Source organism: Astatotilapia calliptera, chromosome 4, assembly GCF_900246225.1.
Source record: "Astatotilapia calliptera chromosome 4, fAstCal1.2, whole genome shotgun sequence".
NCBI classification, from domain to species: domain Eukaryota; kingdom Metazoa; phylum Chordata; class Actinopteri; order Cichliformes; family Cichlidae; genus Astatotilapia; species Astatotilapia calliptera.
In genome coordinates, this window is record NC_039305.1 from 12,935,103 (window position 1) to 12,959,419 (window position 24,317).

The following is a 24,317-nucleotide window of genomic DNA, read 5'->3' on the forward strand; positions in this document are numbered from 1 at the left end:
TTGATTAAAAAAGAAGATGGTGTTTTGAGCTGGAAAAAGAGGCAAGAAGGGTTTAATTTAAGAGATGTTGTTAAATCATGTGTCAAGCATGCAAGGAGTTAAATGTACAGTAGCACATGCTTTCCAGCACATAAAATATTACTGAGGCCAAATTTGTTTTTTTGTTTGTTTTTTTTTTAGAAATTTTAGTTTACTGGAACTATTATAACTATTTTCTTTATATTACAACTATGTAATCCAAATGCATATTAATTCAAATTTTCATTAACATAATATGACATAATTGCTGTACAATTCGAAATTTAAGGATGGCCTTAATTAAAATCAACACTCAGAGGCACAGCAGTTTGAAAGACAGAGAGATCTGTTTATTTTCGCATTGTTAATAATCCATAATTATACTGCCTATAGGGTACAGCAACAATATGTCTTTACATATGAAAAAATATGTATTGTACCAGCTCAATGCAGAATTTCGACTGAGCATTATGTAACTTAATAAGCTTCTGAGTGACTTCATCATGCAGCTGTCGAAACTAGATGTTTGATCAATGGTCACGCCTTTTTTCAACTTAACTTAAACCACAGATGTCTCAGATCTTTGTTCTGAATCTATGGCTGGCAGACCAGCCTCATTCAGCATTACTGTCTGTATTACTGGTTGCTTCAGTTCACTCTTATGTATGACATACACAGCCCATTGTTAGGCAGATTAGCATAGCTCTAATAACAAAAAGCAGCTGGAGCTACCTGTATCTGTCAGTAGGTAAAAATACACTGGAAATAAATGTGCTCTCTGTTTACACAGGATCACTCACGAACACACTGAACCCTCTGTAAATAACCATGTTATTGTGTTCCTAAAGGCTATTGTGCGTCAGTGTCTTGAAGCGTGCACACTCTAAGAGGTTACACGACATAGCTGGGTTATAAAAGTGACATGTTGGGCTGAACCTAAACAAGGACGATAGGACAGTTATGGTAAAAAGTTGCACACAACTGGTCGGTCAATTTGTAGTTTTTAGTTGGATATAAAGTCCGGTTTAGAGACTACAGAAATGCTGAAATTTCTTTCCCACAATTTAGTGAGGACTATGTTCTTACTGAGTGTAATAACTGTAGGTAAGTGCACCTTACTTTTGTCAAAGCTTATCCTACAAAATATATTGTAAGAGGGAGCAGAACAGTGAAAAAGTGTTGTAAAAAGTATTCAAACTTATGTTCAAACTTTCTCCAATTTTAGAACATGTGCATTCATCCAACTGCACAAGTCGCCGATGTCTGAGTAACGTGTTGATAGATAAAAATCTGTTGTCGCAGCCACAGAACGATAGCTGCACTCACGAAGTCCGAGTGCCAAAATTAGAGTACCAGACTCTGGAAGTTGTAAGTATTAACTTTTTGTAGTGGAGCTAATATATATATTTTCATTTCTCCATTTACACCTCTTTGGTGACTTTTCTGTATGACAGTTCTTTTGTTACCTAATTTGTTTTCAACAGAACACAAAGCAACTCCGTCTACTAATTCTTCTACAAGCCTCGATCGTAAGCTTCAAAATACTTTTTAAAAAAGTAAAAAAAACAAACAAACCCCAAAACATTATTTTGAAAAAAATAAATTTTGATTTGAAAACACAGGAATGGGAAGATCCTGAGTTGGCGTGGGACACATCGGTGTACAAGTTTGATGAAGTAATTCTGCCAGTAGACAAAATCTGGACTCCAGAGCTCCTTGTAACAAACGCGTAAGTAGTTTCATCCAAGAGCCATCACTAAGCCAGTTCAAACAATGGCTAAAATTCTTCTGAGACATCACTTATCTCTTCTGTGTAGAATGACATCAACTCTGAAGCATGGCTCTGCTAATGTGCTGGTGTACAGTAACGGCACAGTGAAGGACGATCTGATCATAAATGCAGAAGTGAACTGTGAAGTTAACCTGTTCAACTATCCCTTCGCTTATGATGTGTGTCCTGTTGCAGTACAAGCCTGGGACACTGACAGTAAGCTCAGCAATTCACTAATATACTACATATGTGATCATTTCTGAGATGTGTTTTATAATGTCTCGTTTTCGCGTACTTTTTTGGCCATTTGTATAAGTTGAAATGTAAAATTTATGCATTACCATTTGAATGGAATTGTAATAATTTTAACAGTACGATAATCTCATAACAACACCGCTGATCACCGTTTATGATCAACGATCATAAAAGTGTAACATGGAAAAAAGCAGGGTAACTGCAGTTCTTCAATATAACTTAATTCATTGCAGGTCTTTGCTACCAGTTTTACTGCTTTTAATTTGTGTCTTACAATATTGCTAAGAAGTCACTCGATTACTGAAAAGAAATTATCTTTATGACTCTATTTTAAAATAAGCAATCTCAAAGCAGACTTAATTTTATTCAGAATGTGGTACAACACTGGTGTTTGGTGAAGTGAGACTAAGTGATAATAGTCACGGAGACTGGCAAACGATGTCTGCAATACTTCAGAAAAAACGAGATGACCGCAATTACATCCAGGTAAGTTCACCCAGGCCTGCCATTTGTAACTAAGGGTACTGCAGTGACTGTTTAAGAGTTAAATTCATTTTTATACACCCCCCCCCCCCCCCCTTCCAGCAGTTAAAAACGAATTAGACTAAAAATAAATTAAATGATTATCATTGTGTTTTTTGAATTCCTGAAGTTTAGAAGACATAGCCAGTGTCAACAAGGTTTGTTTCGGGGCCTTTACTGCAGTGACAAATTGTCACTGTCCAAAAATGAAAGAATCTGGCTGTACATAGACCCACTTTCTTTCATGGGGGGGGGGGGGGGGGGGGGGGATTTGATGGTTCTCTTGTCACATATGATGGTGACCCAACATTTTTTCAACAGCTAGGACGAGCAAAGAAAGGACTTATCTTATTAACTGCTGCATCCTTAGATAACGTCCTTTTCATCTTTAAATTGAACACTGGCTAACATTTATATACATAGGTGTAAAAAAATGTCAAGTGTTACAAAGATTCTTTCAAAAATGAAAAGCCACTTACTTTATTTTCTTCTGCTATGTTTTCTGTTATACTCCTAAGGTGGAACTAAAACTCAAACCTACCAACCCGTTCTTAACATTGATGCTGCCCAGTTATTTGATCCTCTTTGTTGATATAGTCAGCTTTGCTCTGCCACTGCGAGGTGGAGGACGCAATGCTTTCAAGGTCACCCTGGTGCTCAGCTTCACCCTGTTTATCAATATCCTAAATAGCCAGCTCCCTGGAGACAGTGAATGCAGCCCAATAATCCGTGAGTCATGTTACAAGAGAAACATGTGCACAAACAAACCGTATACATGGCCTCACACTGGGTGTTAAATAAAAAACCTGACTAATTTGTTTGTGCTGCAGGACCCCACTTCTGTATTTGCCTGATCTTCTTGGTTGTGAGCATGCTGGTGTCCATGCTAACTACTAGGCTATCCCTAGAAGGCCAACTGGTTTTCTGCTGTTGGTCCAAAGGATCAGCCCCCAAAATTACAGAAAACAAGGAACAAAATGAGGATGAGGGTGAGGAAGACTTGACTGTAGAGCAAATCCTGCAAATATTGAAACTGTAAATTGTTACTATGTATGAGGTGTCTTGATGTTTATTGAGGCTTGATTTTTTTTTTAGTAATAATGGCATAACCTATTCTAACTATGATTTCAATCCCTCCAGAAACTAAAGCTGACATTAGCACCATCCAGCCGAATGGCTCAGAGAACAGTCGAATACTCAGAAAAGTGGCCAAATACTTGGAAACTCATGAGACCAACGAAGCGGAAAAGGAGAGACAACACAAGTTTGCCGACATGTTGGACAAGACTTTTTTCTGGATCTATTTCATTGGTGGCCTTGGATACCTTGTTATGATGACTGTAATAATGTTAAATTATAAATGTGAAGTTAACCATTTTGATTTCTGGCATAACTGATGTGCATTAAGAGCTGCTCTTAAAACCAAACTACATTTATTTAAAGCTAAATCTTAGGGTACATGTCAGCTGCAATGACTGATAAAAACCTCTGCATGTGTGTATTAGATTAGTTAAACCACACTGTCACTATGATATGCTAATTACAGATGTCTACAGATGTGTGCAAATGTGTAGTTGTACTGTGTCTTTGGGTGTTTAGCAAAAAAGATGTTATTGCATACTTCTAAAAATAAGAGAAATAAAGACATTTAACTTTCACCATGAACTAAAAATCATTTTTAGGGTTTCTTTATTGTGATTATATCCACATATTTACCAGATCTGCTAAACCCAAGTGTTCCTTTGTTGCCACCAAGTGGCTGAATGATTCACCTGCAGTCTGGCGACAACGTTATTAATCGATTTTCCTCTTTGACATATTTATGAGATTAGCTAGTAGCTGGACCTCTGTTTATCTGCACAACACTACTAAATTGTGAGGATGTTCATATTTAGAGAATTTGGGACGATATACAGTCATCAGGCACATTATTAGGTACAGCTTTCAAGTACTGGGTTGGGGTTTCTTTTGCCAGAACTGCCTTATTCATGGAATATTCAACACAGTGCTGGAAACTATCTTTAGAGTTTCTGGTCCACATTGACATGATACCATTACATGCTGGCTGGAGATTTGTCGGTTTCACTTCAATGGTGAAAATCTCTCCTTCCAGCACGTTCCAAAGATGCCCTATTGAGATTGCGATCAGGTGACTGCGCAGGCCATTTGAGTACAGTGAACTCTTTGTCATGTTCAGGAAACCAGTTTGAGATCATTTCAGCTTCGTGGCAGTGGGTACTAAGGGACCCAAAGTGTGCCAAGAAATGATCCTGTATACCATTACGCCGCCACCTCCTTGACAGGAGGCAAGATGAATCCATACTTTCATGCTGTTTATGCCATATTCTAACCTAGTATCGGAGTGCTACAGCAGAAATTGAGACAATCGTCTATTGTTCAATTTGCATGAAAATTGTAGCCACAGTTTCCTCCTCTTAGCTGGCAACAGTGGCACCTGGTTTGGACTTCTGTATGCCTTGGTGATAACAAGTGGTTATTTGTTTGACTTACTGTTACTTTTCCTTGCGTTAATGAGCAGCTAAGAAAGTCAATACCCATTTCATAGTTTTGACATTCTTATTGGTGGAAAGCACCACAAGATAATAGTCCCTGGCTCTATGAAATCTGATGGGTCACATGACGAAATCTCATGACACATACAAGAGTGTTTTAAGAGAGTATAGACATGCTGAATCTTTCCTAAGCCTTTTAAATACTTTTTGACGACAATAATATATTTGGACTACCACAATGGTAAGATTCAAATTTCAACCCAAAAATGACAGTAAACCTTTATTTTCTTATTTACCATAACATATAATTTCCCATAAACATACCTTAACAAAAATGACCAACTTTTGTATAAATTTACAGCTAAACTGCAAAACACTTTGTCTTTACAATACCCAATATCAAACACCATAAAAAGGGTAGGTAGCAGGTAATTACATACATTTTCCCAATAATGCACAGTAAAATGTATTTTTCCATGAGGCTACAAAAATGCATGAGTTGTCAAAGGCTACAAAGTGGCACACCCTCAAGATAAAAGGAATGATTTCCTTATCCAAATCCTCTTCCTGGAATTGAAATCACCCATGTGCTGTGAAAGAAGACCAAACACCTTTTTTTTTAAATAAGAAACAGGCCCATCCAGCAGCTGACTTCAAAAACTTTCTGGTTGCTTCGTTGCCTTTGTTTTAAAAAAGAAAAAAAAAAGAGGAAAATATTAATGTAAAAGTTCATTAGACAAACTACAGAAAAGAAGGGCTAATGTATGATGATTCACATACCCGTTTAAGAATCTGGACACCGAGATAGTTCTTTGCCATGTTTCTCAGGTTAGACTTTCTACCCACCTTGCACCTGACATAACCATACAGGTTTGCCCATTGTAAAACCAAGCCCAATATTACCACAACCTGGAGGAAACAAGAAGTAGATGTCAGCCAATAATCAGCAGCTATTTAAGTTGTCAGGAATGTGTCTTACACGCTGAAACTCTAAACTGACCAGCCATTTAATATTAAAGGAGAAGACAGTGCTGAACACAAACAGGATCCAGAAAATGGGGCAGACAAGAAGGCCGAGCCAGAATACCCGGGATTCTGCGCTGGACTTTGTGTTTTTGCTGTGCGTCTGTTAAGAAAAGTAGACATATTTAAAGATATATATACACATGTTATATCACCATCAGTCAAATGAAAAAGGAAGATGTCACATAAATCTGTGCAGTCTGTCCTGTCCACCCCATGATTCAGTGGCTTGTAGAACCACTTTTAGCAGCAGTAAGTTAAAGAACTTGAAGTGATTGTTTTCTGGATGAGTTTCTCACAATGTTGTGTTGGACTCTTCTTTGTACCATTTGCTTCAATTCATTGAGGTTTTCGAGCTCTGAGTCTTTTCTTTGTGTGGTGTAGATCTGCTGTTGTGCTTAGGATCATTATCCTGACATATGGACCAATTTCAATACTTTAGCATCCAGAGGTGTTCACAGTTGACTCACTGACTGCAAGGTGCACAGGTCTTGTCAGTAAGAAGTATATGTGGTGACATGTTGAGTTTGGTTTTCTTTAAATATGTCCAATGAACATTATTCCTAAAGACTTGTGGTTTGTTCAGATGGCCTAAGATACCAGAGAAGAGTTTTTTTCTCTCACAAAACCTTCCAAATAAGCCACACAGTAATTCTCTAAACATGCAAACTGAGGCCTGTAGAGTCTAAGATGTTGCAACTAGGTTGCATAGGTCAGATCGCATTATATGATCTGACCTTGGAGTGAATTTGCTGGCATGGCCACATATTAAAATCAACAGGTCAGCAAACTACCAACAGCTTTTTTAGAGGTTCTTACACTTGCTGATCAATTAATCAAGTACATTTGATTTAAAGAACTTGGATGTTTCTTACTCTTTTAATTCCAATGGAAGCAGTAAGAGTGTGGAAACTCTTTTTTTAGGTGACTGTATATTGTGGCTGTGTATGTACATTTTCCCTTGTTTTTCTATTTTTCCATCTATAAGCTGGTGGTTTAAACCTTTCATACCTGATGTCTGTGAAGGTTCTAAGTCATCCGGGTCATTGTAGTCTAAGGAAGCGGTCCCCAACTTTTTTTCCGCGACGGACCGGTTTATGTCCAACAATATTTTCACGGACCGGCCTTTAAGGTGTCATGGATGAATACAACAAAATAAAACCAGTACCGGTACCAAAGGAAAAAAAAGATTTATTCATAACATATGGGAAAAGACCCAGGGAAACCGGGTTAATGATAAAAACGATTCAAAAATAATGCTAAAAATCGATAAAACCCCTGAAAACCATTCAACAAGCTTCTTCGGCTTTGGTGGAGAGTCACACATTTTTAAGCTTAAAAACTTGTGACTCTCTCTTCTGTTCTTAGAACAGAAGAAGCTTCTCGGATGAGAGGTGAAACATCTTAAAGAAACTTAGAGAAGATCAGATTCTTTTCTTTCCAAGCTCCTTAGACCCATTCAAAGCTGATTAGTTCCTACTTGCCTTCTTTGACTCAAACACCCAGTGGCTCTTCCCATTTTCATCCACTTGATTCCACCATCGAAGACCCACCAACAATCTGCCGGATACATTCTAAAACCCACAAGGTAAATTGTCATAATCTTTTCCAGATGCATTTAGTAATTTTTTTCTAATAAATGATAAAGTAAAAAGACAAAAAATCTCAATGCAGTGGTAAATGGTAAATGGCCTGTATTTGTATAGCGCTTTACTAGTCCTTAAGGACCCCAAAGCGCTTTACACATCCAGTCATCCACACATTCACACACTGGTGATGGCAAGCTACATTGTAGCCACAGCCACCCTGGGGCGCACTGACAGAGGCGAGGCTGCCGGACTCTGACCACCACCAGTCGGCAACGGGTGAAGTGTCTTGCCCAAGGACACAACGACTGAGACTGTCGGAGCCAGGGCTCGAACCGGCAACCTTCCAATTACAAGATGAACTGCCAACTCTTGAGGCACGATCTATTCCCTTATAAAAAAAAAAAATTATGCGTGGCAGCTACTTATATAACTGCATTTAGCCCTGTGGTGAAACGTTACCCACCTTGACAGTCCAGAAGTCACATGATAGCAGAAGTATGATGGTGACCATGCAGACAACAAAGCGACCGCTGAGAATGTCACAGAAGAGATAAACCAAGATGGCACTTGTTCGGAAGAAGAGATGGAAAAAAGACACCAGAGGATGTCTGAAACCCCCAAATGGAGAATTTAGTTCGTGGTTAAGGAGGTTTGGGCTAAAAAAAAAAAAAAAAAAAACACATTAAGTGCAACATCTTACCTCATTTTGGACCTTTTTCTCTGGTTATTCTCATCCTCTTCTCCAAAAAGAGGGGCATCCTGAGTGTCCTGAAACCAGAACAAAGTTAAACACACCGAGAAAAGTACCTGCTACGGCGCTTTACTCTTATTTGATAAATATTAAACAGTCTAAAACGCCTATTTCAAAAAATAATCTCTTCTAAATACTGATACAACTCAAATTTAAGCTCGATCACCTGTCTCTGCATTTTGGCACCAGAAAGCTCTACTTCCTGGTGACGTGTAGTAAACAAACCCGTGTGCTAAGGACCCCGCGAAGGTGTGGCTTTGAATTTGCCAGACACAAAGGTAAGCACAACACTCCCAAATACGTAGATTATCCGTTTATGTTTTAAGCTTGTTGTATTAATAAGTAGCCTATCTGCTGTACGGGCTCTGGGAAAGCGTTTTCTTTGTTGCGTTTTAACTTATTTGTTTTGTAATTTTTAAAAAGGGCAGTAAGGGCAAGGAACTCGAGAGGCGAAAGTTAATTGGTCATTACACTACAACACCGGCGCGTGTCAGAGCAGGTGAGTCGTCACAACTCTCTTTACAGTCACTGGGCCAGTACAAAGTTAACGCTGGGATGTATTTTTTCAATTATTATGGCATCTATAATCTATCTATAGTCTTCAAACAGAAGGGCGTAAACCCCCCAAAACTAATGCAGCCAGTGATTCGACATAAAAAAGTTCTGTATTTATAGCACCATTTAAATCGCTAGTGAAGTTAGAAATGTGAACATTTCTGACCGATTCTTTTCGTTTGTGTGTGTGGTGGTTGGGAGATGATTTTTTTCATTCGTTTTTTTTTTCTTAAGCTATACAGGAAAAGACGTGGGCAAAGCAGATCTGACTAGTCGTATTTATTGTAAGGTCTTCACTGTTTTCAATAGGGCTGTGCGATATGACCAAAATCTCATAACCCGATATAAGACATCTATCATCCCGATAACGATATAAATCACAAAAATATAACATTTTCTGTAAATTCTGTGAATCTCGGGCAGCTCGACTTGCGGGAAGTGTTTCCAGCTGCGCGTCATGTACCTGGAGTCGAGTGTTTTATTAACAGATGCATGAAACTATACATTTTAAGACATAAGTTGTAAAGGCCACCGTTTTCTTTGTGAGTATTTATTACACGGTGTGCCGCGGGGAAAAGCCTGTTCTAACGTTTGAGTCTAAGGTTTATTTTTTAGCACCTGGCGGCTTTTTTACTTCTCATCCGTAAATAATCTGCTCTTTCAAGTGATTCAGTTTATTTTGAAAAATCTCAACAGGATCTTGAGCTTTATTGTGAAAGTTTTATGTGGAACTTAAACAAGCGGACACGCGATGGCGTTACCGTCGTTGTTGCTAACCACAATGCATAAAAACAGGCGCTTGTCCGTCCCTAGTGTGGTCATATAAAATATAAGAGAAAGAGAGAACTTTAAGAAATTAATATAGCCACTACAGTGACCATCAAAACGATGAGAAAATATTGCCATAAACAGTTTATTTTGCGACACCACGAAACAAACAATAGCGTAAAATGAAACGATAGACGTTTTTATATCGTCATCCGATATATATCGTTATATCGAACAGTCCTAGCTTTAAATGGTCATTTCAAAATAATACACCACTACAGTATTGGCTGCTTGTGGTTATAGTTATGACAGCTGGGATCACTATAAATGAGAAACTGAAATAATAATAATTACTTTGACTTTTATATTGCACATGCAGCTTGTGGGGATAGGTTAATTGGATAATCCAAATTGCCACTAGGTGTGAATGTGAGTGTGAATGGTTGTCTGTCCCTATGTGTTGGCCCTGCGACAGACTGGCGACCTGTCCAGGGTGTACCCCGCCTTTCGCCCTATGACAGCTGGGATAGGCTCCGCGACCCTGAAAAGGATAAGCGGAAGCGAATGGATGGATGGATGGATGGATGGACTTTTATATTGTAAACTTGAATTAATAATAACAACAACAACAACTCTTTTTTTTTTTCTTTTTGTGCATGCATTTATTTTGTGCTTACATGCCTGAAGTGTAAATCAGTTAATACAAGATCAGAAACAAAAACAGTTCTGAAAACATTATAAATACATGTGCATTTTCATATAAAAAATAATCAGATACATCTTAGTGGCTGTATTCATTAGTTAGTTTTGACCGAAATTTGTAAAGAAAAATCATTGGAACAAACCACAGGTTATAAATGGTTTAAGTGTCCACCCAGTCAGCTGTACAAGTTGCACGCTTCCATTTTATGATATCAGAAACACCTCAAAAAGGTTGGCAACCGAATGCATTCGGTAAAAGATGCCAAAAGGAAGTCCCACGTTTACAACAGGAGCCCATACGTTGAATTTGTAGAATTCAGTTTCAGTGGTGTGGTCAAACTGAGGACGAGCACCGAATGCAGGCATGATCCACAACTGTAAAAAAAAAAAAAAAAAATAAGAGAGCCTTAATATTTAGTGAGTTTTTAAAAACCATATTTAAGGCAGCGAGAGACGAGGTACTCACAATGATGTTTCCCATGAGCAAAAACATGCAGACCTCCTTCAACACTTGTCGCTTCCACAACGGTTTGTATTTGTACTGTATCTTGTCGCCTTGCAGGTTATCTTCTGGCATATCAGGGCTTGTCTCTGTGTTCGTGTTTGAGCCTTCGTGGTTGTTCATGTCATTGCCGGGTTCCACCACATAAGGATTTACAATCACAGATGGTTCCTTCACTTTGTGAGAAGGCAGCCGATGCAGACCTTCAATGATGAAAAAGTTCTGCAGGCCAAGCTGGATCACCATAATTATGGCAAAGGACAGATCAAGCCTATTCAGGGGGTCTTTGACTCCTGTTGAAATCATGGCTATGATACTGAAATAGCTTATGACGAACTGTCCCAGTGAGGCTCCGACCAGCAACCCCACATCCAAGTTGCGTGTGGGACTTTTTTCTGACACGTGTTCGCGGTCATCAACCCTGTAAATCATCATGCCGATCACAGTCACAATAGACATGAGGCTCACTATGACTATATTCATGACAAAGTGCATCATCAATGCTTCTTCTTTGGTTTTTGCATCTTCATTTTTCATTTCCATTTCATATGCAATGAAGGTCGCCAGCCCTGCGATCACTAACAGGATTCCAAAAGTAGGACCAATATATATGCCGTTAAGACGGAATTTGATTTTGGCGTGGCCATGTTCACCTACTAATCGACCCACGTTTTTCCACATGATGTAGGCCATAGCAGATGCAAAGAGGCTGTACTCGATATTGAAAGGGTACAAGTAGTAGTAGGCAACCTTGAAGATGCTACATGAAGAGTGGCTGCACTTACACTCACGGTCTCCATAACTTGCTGTAAAACATGAAACCAAAGAATTATGTTGTGGTTTCATAACGACTCTTTTATCTAGTACATTTTTTTAAAAACTGCTTTAATTACCTCTACTGATGTACAAACTTCGCCCAGTGAGTTTAGTGATGTTGTCCAGATTGGTGGGAACTAACGTTTGGTGAACAGACTCCTCAGCAACTGCAGTCATCCACAAAACCAGATTTGTGGAGAGGGTGAGCATCAGCCCACAACTAATATTGAGGGATAAAAAGAAGGTACAATAAAACAAGGATTAGATAGTCCAACATAAAACATATCAGATAATACCTATGAGTGTAATGTTTCCGGTTATTGTTATAGTTTCAAGCTAAATCCTGATTAATCAGCATGGAAATTCCTTTTAAAGCAAAGAGTTTCAAATCTAAATTTTAAATATAAACTGGTTCTCTTACTTCACTGTTATAGGAAATGAACTTCCTTTGAGGTTTTTTTAAATCATTTTTTAACTAAAACAATTCACAAGAACTTTTTCTACACCTTTTAATACAGATGGTAACTACTGGTTATAGCCTCCTTTTAAAAAGAGACCTTCAGAAGGTCTGGGAATCATAGACAGTGAAAAGCATAATTAGTGGCTGCAGCATTTCCAGTATAAAGTTACTCTGATATTTTTCACAGCTTCTTGGACAACAGATTTTACAGTAACTAGGTTACTTTCCCTGTATCGAAATAGATACCACCCGGAAGTACAATGATGAAGAAAGGGGTAGGAAATATCTTAATTACCTACCAAGAAATGTTCTTTTGTAGCTGCACGCAGTCTTTGGAATGGACCCACAAGAAGTATGTCTACAAATTGATTTTACAATTATTACAATAATTATTTTGCAACCATCAAGACCAGATTAAATGTAGTAAGGAGCATTTTATTATTCATTTCTACCTGCACAAATGTGAAAACAATTTGCACCACGGGAAATGCAACTTTAACTGCAGAACCACAGTGGAGGTATCCAACATAGCTGGCAAGCTTGAAAATATCCATGATAATGCTGAGGACTGCAAACAGCACAAGTCCTCCTGGAGGAGCAAAAAAGAAAGAAGATGTAGAACGGATGAAAAATCGTAAAACTACCCAATAATACTTAAACTGAACTGAACATTTACTCACCCCTGAGCCAAGTTGGCCCAGCGTGGACATCCTTGTAATTGACAGCATTTTTAATCCTGGCTGTGTAGATGCTGTAATAAATCATCCACATGGAGGTAAGCAGGAGGATGATGATGAGGAAAATCTGCAGGTGAGGGGCTTTGATATTTATATCTTCATAAGTACTCCCGGTGACCAAGACACTGCCCAGGATCAAAATGTTTACACATATGATCCCAGATCCCATCCATCCCCAACTTTGGCTTTTTTCCTTCCCAACTTCTGCAGAAGAGATCTTCAGTTCGGGTTCATCCTTGCTTCCCTCCTGACAAGGTGAATTTATGTTGTTTGACTGGTGGACCTCCTCTGTTTCCTTGTCCTGGGCCATCATTCTGCAGGGTTCACATTGATTTCCTGTGGTCAAACAGTTAAACTCATAGCAAGAGCTGATAGACATGGCTTCTCTCTCTGCTCACAGGTGAGTTCTCTGCTGGATTTGTTTCTATATAAGACAAGACAGGTTTAACAGCCACACCCAGTCTTGGTTGCTATTAGTAGAGTGGTCCTGCGCAAAAGAAACTTTTCTCCGAATGCCAAATCAGCACAATTTGGTCTTTTTCTTTTTATCTAAAACAAAACAAATTTTTAAATCAACAAACAAAATTCTATTTCCACACTTCTACTACACATAGTGTGTACAATAATGTGTAATGTGTTCAAAATCAGAAAAAATATCTCCTGCAGTTAAAATATAACTAGATCAGCTGTGCTTTTTTTCTTGAATTCACCAACAGCATCCCATGCCATCTAAATAAAGAATTACAACAGAGCAGGTGAAAGAATTGTATAATATTATTTTAAAAAAATGGCGCTTATCAGAGAGAAAAATCAAGCTCCTGTCCTGATTTTCGTAAAATCAGGACATGAGCTAAAAATAGTGAAAAGTTACTGGATACCTGTAAGCCTACCTGTCTCAACAAGATCCTATGAGCAGTCTAGACAGTCACTACATTTATATGCCCAAGAAAACACTGTAGTATGATCTACAAAGAGTCATAAATATCAATAAATCTGCTACGAGCAAAAAGTACTCCAAACAGAGTGTGTTTTGGACTTAATGTTTCTGTAAAGTTCAAAGGATGTTTCCAAGAATAAGACTTGTTTTCTCACAAATTCTAAAGAAACTAAAAAAAAAGGAACTGGTTTATTTTCTCATAAACAGCTGTGTTTTGATATTATACAGTACATTTTATTGTTATGCAAGGTATGCTATGGGTGTCATGGAAGTTTTACTAGCATGGCCACAACAAACAGAGTAGAAAAAAAACAAATGGTATGAAACAAATTTTTGCTTTAATGCTTTCGAGGTTTTATGTTACCTCTTTTTTTCTGTGATCCTATTGTTATAAATTTATTTGAACTGCCTGTAAGGCAGCAATAATCCATTGATGTCTAAATGGGTGTAGGTTATATTAAGTGAATATCTTTTTTTAATTCAGTGCTTCAAGTTGTTTCCATTTTTAATCCTTTTAAATAAGCGATCTACCTGTCTATTTTATCATCTCTATTTTGTCATGGAAGTTCCAAGTAGTCTGAGTAGTCTTACTGAGAACGTGCATACTTATGCTGCAGTTTTACGCTTTGCAGTGGGGTGGGGCTGAGATTTGAGGTACTTTTTTGCAGCAATCCTTTGTACTAATGAAATCATTCTTTGTGTGCCATGCATTTTTCTAACTGGAGATTTAAAGTGAGAACAATAGTTGATTCAAAAGGACAGTGACACTTCTTGTCTTCTGTGTCCACGTCATAATGATGCCTCTCATATCTCTGATTTTTTCCAACTTGAATGAAGTTGATTACATTGGATTGAGATTTATCACACACCATGAAAAATGAGTTGAAAAGAATAACGAGAAGTCGAAGAGATGTTAAAATATTTTTTATATTGATATTTATTTTAAAGATCCAAAATGGCACATTTAGCAGAGTGAAGCACGTTTTGTCTTTGTTTCCTAACGAGATGCAATGTGGTGTAAAATAATTAATAAAAACCTCAGGAAATGTTTCCGTTTCGGGTTGGATTTTTTTTTTCTTTTTAGAGCCCCAAAGATGTCATCTCAGTTTCAGACCACCTCGACCATCAGAAGCACTGATATCTACTCTGTGTCACTGTGTGCTTCTACACATTCAGACTGCCACTTCTGCACCATGAATGACGGGTACCACGAAGCTGCTGGAATGATTTCCTGGACCTGCTAAAGGAAGCAACTTTTAAGGATCTCTTCCGGATACGGATGGCATGACACTAATTTTATGGTCTGTGTTATCAGTTGTGTTATCAGGCGATTGTGGCAATGGGTTGGTAAGGATTTATGCGAATGCGTGTGCAAAGTGATGAACAGCCACAAATTTTACCCATGATATAAAGTGATCTACCATCTATTTTATCGTATAAATTGTGGCAGATGTTGCACATGATCGAGATCTGTGTCCTCAACGAAGTTTCAACTGAGTAGCGTGACTGAGAACTTACAAACGTATGAGGCAGCATTGCTCTTTTCATCCGGGTGGGGCTGAGATTTGAGGTGCTTCTTTCTTGAAACACTCCTTTGTCCTAATGAAATAATTCTTTGTGTGCCTTGCTTTTTTTTTCTTCGAAGCATAAGGTTTAAAGCATGAATAATACTTTATTCAAAAGGTTAAACAGTATTAACAAATCAACTAAATCTTTGTCCCCTGTGTTCCAACTGCTATGAGGTCAATAATTTATTTGTTTCCAACTTTAATGTAGTTTAGTGTAATTATTTTTTTTTTAAAGCTAGTAGATGTAATAAGATTTATTACTCAATTTGAAAAATAAAAAAATAATAATAAAGAAAACTTAAAGAAATATTAATAGCATTTTCAAATATCACAATACATTAAAGAACCAGGGCAGCTATTTTTTTTTTAGTAGAGTAAAGCGTGTTTCATGTCTTGTTCCCTGACATGTTGAATGTCACTTTAAAAATAAATAATATATCAGCTGGATATATGTTTGGGCGAATTGGGACCTTTCGGCCACCGGAAGCACTGTACTGCAGCGCGTCCTTGGATACCACCGACGCGTTCTTCACTGCGGTCTGTGTCTGATCTGACCAAATGGTTCTGAGTGAAAAGGGGGGTAAACTGCCCCCTTAGCCGCTCAGCTACCATTGTGTACCCACACGAAGAAGACGATGGTAGCAATATTGACGCGTCGGAATGGGGTCGAGCTGGGTGACTTAATTGTGCACCATGAATGACAGATACCATAAGGCGGCCCGGGATGGCTACCTGGACCTACTTAAAGAGGCAACTCGGAAGGATCTCAACGCGCCGGATGAGGATGGCATGACACCGACGTTATGGGCAGCTTATCACGGCAACCTGGAAGCTCTGCGACTGATTGTGTCGAGGGGGTGAGTATGATTTATGAGACTGTGCGCAAAATGATAAAGGGCCATAAACATGACGCATAAGCCCGTATGTTTCTGCAGAAATTGACATGGCTGCTTAAACTACGGGCGTTTTTGTAGCACAACCATAAAATGTTTACACTTATTACAAGACTTTTAACAGGCACTGAAATAACACTAAAACAATGTTTTTCTTTACTGTAACCTAATTTCAGTCTCACCAACAGAAAATAGCCACGTAGATATGCTGTTAGGCCAGGTCTTAAAAATATAGAGGCTGCCTTTTAATATGAATATATTTATAGCGTAGTAGCAGAGAAATATCAGAAATCCACAAAATCTGAATGAACCTTATGTCTTCAGATGGGGGGGATCTTAATATTCTAATTTAGACTTTAAATCTTTGTTTGATAAGAACAAAACCTCTTTAAACAGATAATTTAGACAGTGGCGTTGTTTCTGTGGAATTTTGGCTGAGGTTCAACATCCAACATTGTGATGCCACTTTAACCCTTATTATCCATCTATTTTCAGGTCACACACAGCTTTGAATTTCAAATAACAGCGTGTGTTATGTGTCATGTTCAAATGAAGCACTCTACCATAAATTTTAAAAGCTCAGCTCATGACACTGCTCAAAGTCATCTCATGATGTGGAGATGTTATTTCATGCTAGTGCAGAATCAGAGAATTACATGTAGAAAGAAAATCTATTTTGTCCTATAACAGACGCGCATGATTCCATGATGATAAGATGATGCAAGTTCCTTAAAACAGAGTTTGTCTTGGACAGTTTGCTCTATTCCCTCCGTAATATTTTGAAAATGTAATTCCAGTGGTAGAAAAAGAATTATCGAATTAATAGCAAATTAGATCATATTAGGGAGTTGTTGCATCTTTGCCGGTGTCCGTATTGAGCAAAATCTACAAATGTGATTGGTGTTCACATGGAACAGCCCATTTATCATTACATCTACTTGACCTGTTTTGCATCCCCCCCCCCCCCCAAATCCTCCCAAATGGGGCCATTATGAATTTAAAGTGTTTCTGAAACGTTCTCAACAGCGGACCAGACATATCATCTGGTGATAGCGGCTAAGCACCTCTGCTAATAAGCGCACATATAAACTACTGATTGACATGTGATGCTAAAATTAAACATCAAATCCTCCAATAATTCAACCCCAAGAGACCCCATTATATAAGATAAGTTTAATGCTGCCTGACATGCTTCATGGGAAAGATGCCTCCTCTGCCGTATTTGGCAAGTATATTACAGATGCAGTGACATCAAACTGTCACAGGGAGTAAAGAAGCAAACAGCCCATAATGTCATAAAGAGCAGATGAGGAAAATGTGCGCTCTACTGTAATCATCGACTTTACAAGGACAGGTATAAATTACATACATAAACCTATGAAGTTAGATGGCCCCTTACTGCAGCTACTGTATGGTATATAGAGTATAGAGATTGTAGAAGGTTCTAAGTATTTTGTCTCAACGTGCAACCTGAATATCTAATTTCAATTTATCTTTTCACCCGAGTTGAAAAGATAATGTCGTTTCAGTGTTTTACAGCACAAAAGGGCAATAATGATGCCTTTGTTTAATCTCTGTTTTATTGTTACTTTCTGGGTGGTTGGTGTTTACACTCACTCATGCAAACTGACAAAAGTCACTCTTCACATGAACTCAAATAATGCTTGTTTTTAAAGCTGCATATTTAAATCTATTACTGTCCATAAAGGTGGTGTGATTTGCTAAATTAAGCTATGGCGGACTTTGTACATACATTCCCAATGAAAACTGTGCAACAGCAGCCATCAATAATACAGCTTCACTTCAACAGTAGTTTCATGTCCTTGGTATCAGCACTCTGTATGTGGCTGTATTGGAGGAAATGGATAAGATACAAGACAGTTCAATAACAACGTAAATACAGGAAGAGTGATGCCAGCAAATGACTGTATACTTTTTAAAAAATCCACAGAAATAATAGCCTAAAATAAATTTACCTCGGTTTAGGTGTACTGGGCACACATAAGTTGTGCATTATGAATACATGCTGTTTTTGACCAGTTACCAGAAAGTTTCTTCATGGGATGCTAGTTTGTAAAAAATGATGATAATGAGCTCTAATGTGCGTAATCGACCTGTGGTGGGGTAGGAAATGTGCAGGGGCAAAAAAAAAAAGAAAATTTGCCCTCAAAGTAATCTAACTCAGCTGTAACAATGTGTTTTGTTCTGTGGACTTTAGTGTGACATTGCCATTCACGCGCTCATTCTTTTTACAGTTTCCTGTAATAAGATACAGGTAGTGTAGCTGTGGCACCAGCAAGCTTGTGGTCATATTACAGACTGACAGCAACATTACAACACAGATAGAGGTAACCCTAAGGTCGTGGAATGTCAGTGAAGGGCAATTGTTTCTTTTAAAGGATTCATTTAATTATGGTGCTTCCACTGTGGAAAAAAGAATTGATCCATTTTTCAATTGATCAAAACTACAGAAGATCAACAGTTATTTGCTGAAACTTAATGTAGTTCTTAAGGTTTAAATGATTAAAAGAGGTCCATTTAACATCCCGTAATTGGCAGTTCAGTGGTGAAATCACGGTCAAAAATCACATGATTACTCACAAGTGAGATATCTGAACACTAGTCAGAAAGAAAGAATCCTCTACCTCATTTTTTTTTTATATTAAATGAATTAAATATATTATGTTTTACTTCATCTCATGTCTTTTTTTTCTCTTTTTCATTAACTTGTGAAGCACTTTGGTCAACTTTGCTGCTTTTAAATGTATTAAAATAAAAATGACACTGAATTGACATTGACATATTTTGAATAAGAATGTCCAAATAGTCAATAAATTACTTTCTAAATGTGTCTACACTTTTCTTGTGACCTTCAGGGGAAACCCAGACAAGTGTGACATATGGGGGAACACGCCGCTCCACCTGGCAGCTGCCAATGGTCACCTCAACTGCCTTTTCTTCCTGGTATCTTTTGGTGCCAACATATGGTGCTTGGATAATGACTACCACACACCTTTGGACATGGCTGCCACGAAGAATCACATGGATTGTGTCCGCTACCTGGATTCCATCGCTGCCAAGCAGACAAGCCTTAATCCCAAGCTGGTCAGCAAGCTGAAGGATCGGGCATTTCGTGATGCTGAACAGCGAATCAAAGAATGCATGAAGATGCAGAAGAAGCACCACAAACGTATGGAGAGAAAGTTTTACAAGGAAGTTTCTGAGACGTCTGCATCAGATGTCATGAGTTTCTCCAGCTACACGAGCAGCTCTCTTAGCCACAAGCTGCTCAACTTAAACACAGCCACTGTCAGTGTGCCATATTCCCAGGTTTGTTGTTTGTAATTAGTTTTTTTGTTTTGGATTGTTGCCACCTAGAAAGAGCTTCTTCTCTTAATTGCAAAGCCTGAAAAGAGTAAGGATATAGAGTTCTCAACTCTATATTTTTTCATGCTTTTCCAGGCCTTTCCTTGCCACTGGCTTGAACTGCTGCTATACCTGTTTAGCCACAGACAAAATATGTTACACGTGAAAGACTATAAACTGTATGTAAAAGTTGGATGTAACCACCATGAAGTCTTCTGCTTTTTGATTCCTCATCGTGAGCATTTTGACTCCTGCCACGTTGGTGCTTTGTAGCCAGAAATGATTGTATATGAACAGGATAGTGTGCTAAAAAATATGTAGCAAGCTTGGTTAGCTGCCACTTTAAACTGGACAGGTACCTACTAATTGGTGACAAACTGATAAAATTCTAGAGTACCTTGAAAAAAAAAAAAGACAAACTTCTTGGTTCGTCTATACCGCCAAAATGTTGTCTTCAGATTTTTTCATGAAAAACCTTCAAAAAGCAGCAACAACACAGGTGAAGAAAACCAGACAGCTAGCTAACCCACCTGTCTGTTAAGCTGCCACATCCCTAACTTTAAGTCTTAACAGTAGATCAGGGGTGGGCAACTCCAGGCTTCTAGGGTCGATGTCCCTGCAGGTTTTAGATGTGTCCTTGAACCAACACAGCTGATTTAAATGGCTAAATTAGCTCCTCAACATCTCCTGCAGTTCTCCAGAGGCCTGGTAACGAACTAATCATGTGATTCAGGTGTTTTGACCCAAGTAGAGATCTAAAACCTGCAGGACACCGGCCCTCGAGGCCTGGAATTGCCCACCCCTGATCTAGATGGATTACTTATGGATGGATTGGTGAAACTGTGCAAAAGTTCATGATAATCCATTCAAAGATGTCAAGACATATAAGTAAAATTAATGTATTGCTTTGGGGAAAGCTATCAGTAGTAAATACAATGACAGTGTATTTCAATTTGCATGGAAGCACATCCAATAATTCAAAACACATATACCAAGAAAGGATGGCAACAGTGTGAAAAATATCTACCATAAATAAATCTATTAAAATGTGTTACTACTAATGTAAGATAGACACAAAATTTAAGAATATTTGTCTCAAATTTGAAAAAGCTTTTAAGATGGAAGTCTTTCATTTCTGATGTGCGCCTCATTGCTGCATGCTTACTATCCTATTAGGCAACTCTCCATGCCACAAGCCGAGGGAAGACAAAGATCCAGAAGAAGCTGGAGAAGAAAAAACAAGGAGATGGCACCTTTAAAATCTACGAAGATGGTAGGAAAAGTGTGCGCTCCCTCTCTGGACTTCAATTGGGTAATGATGTCATGTTTGTCAAACAAGGGACTTATGTCAACCCAAAGGATCGTGCCCGGCGCAATGTTCGCGACATGTTTCCCAGAGACAATGACGATGCCATTTCACGTGCCATGAGTGAGCCAGACCTCCATGGACCAGATGTGGACTATTCTGAGATCAGCACTGATTCTGGACACGATTCCCTGTTCAACCGACCCGGTCTTGGCACCATGGTGTTTAGGAGGAACTATGTGAGCGGAGGAATGTTTGACCTTAGAAGTCACGATGCAGCCAGTGTGGCCCGTTCAGGCAATAATGTGCGTTTACGCAGTCGATTGCAGCAATACCCAAGTCTAGATGAAGACAGCATTGGCAGTGCACGCAGCCTACAGGAGAGAAATGTTGAAGAACTGCCTTGGGAAGAAGTTGAACTAGGGCTGGATGATGATGATGAGCCTGATACAAGCCCTTTGGAGGTCTTCCTCGCCACCCAGAGCATGAACGACTTTTTCTCCATCTTCAAAAGGGAGAAGATTGACCTTGCAGCGCTGTTACTGTGCTCCGATCATGACCTTAAGAGCATCCATATACCCTTAGGACCAAGGAAAAAGATCTTAGATGCCTGTAAGAGACGACGAGAGACTTTAGTTGAGCCTGACTACATCGAGGACACAGAATTGTGAGTGTTGAGATTTTTTTGTTTCAATTTTAGTTTATTTTTTTTTAAAAGGGACAATGCAGTTTAACATAGTTCAGATATGAAACACTATGGAGCATGAAACTGATGTGCTGCACATATAGTGTAGAGCTATTGCTAATTTTTAACTCTATTTGTAGCTATTGCTATTGTTCTAGTACTTTAATAGATCAGCTACTGCATTAGTCTTGATGAATCTTAGATATTTCTTTTCCTCCCTAATGTTTGGTCTTTATTAGTGAAGCACATACCTAGTTGTGACTAAGGTCAGATGACTGCAAGTCAAAAACATCCCATCCTGAAAAAATGCTTGTCTGGTCTGCATTTTGCTATCATCACTAAAACTGAAGAGCTGGATATAAAAAAAAGTATAGCTGAAATAATCAAAATCAATCTTTTACGGTATTAGGTCACATGCCAAAACACAAAGACAAAACTGTGTTTCTGGACTTTTTTTGTTGTCTTATTGTTATAGCTCTTGAAAGAATCTTTCATTTTACAAACATTCATTATTTTTCTTTCTGTTCTACAGATAACGAAAGATGTGGTCACCCATCCTGCTGTGTGCTCATCCGGCCTTAAAGGTTAGTGGAGCATTGCAAAGTAAATGTCACATATGGGCTGGATGTTAAACCCAAAAGGACACTGTCATGATGAATATATCAAGCATGAGATAAATCCTTAACAGGATTCCTTTACTGTCTTTTTAGCTCAGGATGATCACTGAAAATATCTCTGTTTGGTTTATTGGAGTTCCCCGTGCTGCATGGTTTCACAAACTGAAAGACCCTTATCTGAGTGTAGCACTGTGCACATTGTATGCCGTTTGGCACAGTTAACAGAGAGATGATTGTGGGGTCTGTGTCCCCTGAACCTTTTAACCCCCTCGGGGTGAACCTGGACCTCATGTGCCTGCATTGCTTGTGCCTGTGCATTTGCTGAAAAGTGTATGTTGTTAGAAATACACTAGTGTGATTTCAGCTGTAACAGAATTTTTAATAACTATTTGTAACTGAAGTAACATTTACTTGTATTTGTATATTTTGTCTCTGTATATGTTTACATACAGACAGCCACGTCAGGTCTAGAGTAGCCCACTGGTAGTGAAGGCCAATCCTTTGTTGTTATTACACTTGTGATGTAAAATCTAATACCACAGTATTTTTTTAATAAGTGCATACTACACTGTAACATGTCTCTGTAGAATTAGACTAAAGTGGGATCATGAAATTGCGTTTTTGTTGTTTTTGTTTACTCTGAGTGCTTTATATTAATGTACCTTTGCTCAGTAGCACTTTAATGTTTACTATCTGAACTTTTGTAAACAAATGTAGGTTGAATTTACTCTTATTAAAAATGTTTTTAATGATGTAATTTGTTTAAAGGGTGTGTGCATGCACTACTTCTTCTTGCTATATAACATTTCATCTGAACTCAGAGTGACACTGATTGCAGAAAAAACCTCAGTTACATAATGCAGAGCATTAGCTCTAATGAGTGAGATTGAGTTCATGTGTGATATCATTTTTCTGGGAATGCCCATTCATTAGTGAGATAGCTTTGACTGATCACTAAACATCCTGCTTTAGTCATCTCCTGTTTACAGTTTGCATTTGAAGCTTCTTCTAAGATAATTGTGTGTGTCTGTATTTGAAAGACACACATAAGGTGTTTTCACAGCGGCAGTGCTTAATCCATGTAAATTGAATTCTGGTTCATTTTTCCATTTGGTGCTGTTCATATGTGCAGGTGTGAACACAGTAATCACACTCATTTGCAGACCAAAACAGAGACTGACACTGACCGCATCAAGGCCGCTTTGAAGAAGGTGGTTTCTGTATCGTTCCAAACAGACTCCAGAGCGGTTCATTTATGGTATGAATGTTATTCGACCTCAATATGAACCAGTTACCCAGTGTACATTACAAATTTGAGCTAAAAATCATCCAATAGCCACATATACTTTGTATTGTCAGTGCGGCAAAGTACTATAGAAGTGCTAAGATCTGTATGGGCTAGCAACTAGCCATGAGAAGAACATAAATTCTCCATGTTCTCCATTAGTCCAGAACATAGCAAATTGTTCTTGTATCTACTTTTGTTGCATCTGGACAATGGGTAAACTGAACAAACTGACACAATTTGATTTGCTTGGAGTTCACTTAGATTTTTCTCTGTGTGAAAAAATAAACCAAACAACAGGAAAAAGCTACAAGTTTACAAACACATGAACTGATTCTGACCAGAGTTAACGAAGTATAGGTGTGAAAACGCCATTGTTGTATCACCATAGTGATAGTACACGATTGCTGATCCCGAATATCATTGTTCCGTCTGTGCTACATGACAGGAAATGAGGAAGTTGTCTCAGTGGATAAAACTAATTTTAAAAATGGCTCAAATGTCATCTGTAAATGATATTGTTGTATGATAATATTAGTTTTACTGAAATTTAATTAAATTGTCAGTTTTGGAGTCTGTAATTGAGAACTAGGGAGGATGTTCAGTCCCTAGGCTCAAAAGCAGTCTCAAAGATCAGATGGGTCAAGTTTCGAAGAACAACACATGGCAACTCTTAGC

General features: G+C 38.3%; 4 protein-coding genes and 1 long non-coding RNA gene across 8 annotated transcripts; 3 read left to right on the top strand and 2 right to left on the bottom strand.

The window, feature by feature from the left end:
* The first annotated feature begins 1,058 nt into the window (after window positions 1-1,058).
* On the top strand, window positions 1,059-3,971 carry LOC113020020 (zinc-activated ligand-gated ion channel-like). Its single transcript, XM_026163690.1, has 9 exons — window positions 1,059-1,122; window positions 1,244-1,386; window positions 1,503-1,547; window positions 1,641-1,747; window positions 1,836-2,005; window positions 2,415-2,530; window positions 3,085-3,295; window positions 3,397-3,555; window positions 3,707-3,971. Exons 1-9 carry the CDS (start codon window positions 1,059-1,061, stop codon window positions 3,961-3,963), a joined length of 1,272 nt encoding a protein of 423 aa, XP_026019475.1. The 3' UTR covers window positions 3,964-3,971.
* Window positions 3,972-5,346: 1,375 nt separating this feature from the next.
* Window positions 5,347-8,692, bottom strand: LOC113020684 (Golgi apparatus membrane protein TVP23 homolog B). Its single transcript, XM_026164852.1, has 7 exons — window positions 8,609-8,692; window positions 8,392-8,459; window positions 8,155-8,299; window positions 7,587-7,676; window positions 6,080-6,205; window positions 5,860-5,988; window positions 5,347-5,759 (listed from the first exon to the last, which is right to left on the bottom strand). The coding sequence occupies exons 1-7, from the start codon at window positions 8,618-8,620 to the stop codon at window positions 5,733-5,735; spliced, it is 597 nt and encodes a 198-aa protein (XP_026020637.1). The 5' UTR covers window positions 8,621-8,692; the 3' UTR covers window positions 5,347-5,732.
* LOC113020685 (uncharacterized) lies at window positions 8,657-13,254 on the top strand. The gene is made up of 4 exons (XR_003272215.1): window positions 8,657-8,720; window positions 8,866-8,941; window positions 12,994-13,055; window positions 13,193-13,254. It is a non-coding gene; the product is annotated as an uncharacterized LOC113020685 (long non-coding RNA).
* Window positions 10,547-13,376, bottom strand: LOC113020682 (proton channel OTOP2-like). Its single transcript, XM_026164846.1, has 6 exons — window positions 12,926-13,376; window positions 12,698-12,834; window positions 12,545-12,603; window positions 11,863-12,005; window positions 10,934-11,775; window positions 10,547-10,842 (listed from the first exon to the last, which is right to left on the bottom strand). Exons 1-6 carry the CDS (start codon window positions 13,359-13,361, stop codon window positions 10,672-10,674), a joined length of 1,788 nt encoding a protein of 595 aa, XP_026020631.1. The 5' UTR covers window positions 13,362-13,376; the 3' UTR covers window positions 10,547-10,671.
* ush1ga (Usher syndrome 1Ga (autosomal recessive)) lies at window positions 13,327-23,066 on the top strand. Of its 4 annotated transcripts, XM_026164849.1 has the most exons (5): window positions 15,981-16,344; window positions 19,257-19,710; window positions 20,923-21,719; window positions 22,270-22,321; window positions 22,448-23,066. In XM_026164849.1, the coding sequence occupies exons 1-4, from the start codon at window positions 16,181-16,183 to the stop codon at window positions 22,271-22,273; spliced, it is 1,419 nt and encodes a 472-aa protein (XP_026020634.1). In that variant the 5' UTR covers window positions 15,981-16,180; the 3' UTR covers window positions 22,274-22,321; window positions 22,448-23,066. The 4 variants fall into 4 exon arrangements, with proteins under 4 accessions (XP_026020636.1, XP_026020634.1, XP_026020632.1 ...); XM_026164851.1 differs by lacking the exon at window positions 15,981-16,344 and adding an exon at window positions 13,327-13,382 and having other exon boundaries at window positions 22,270-23,066; XM_026164847.1 differs by having other exon boundaries at window positions 22,270-23,066.
* The last annotated feature ends 1,251 nt before the right edge of the window (window positions 23,067-24,317 follow it).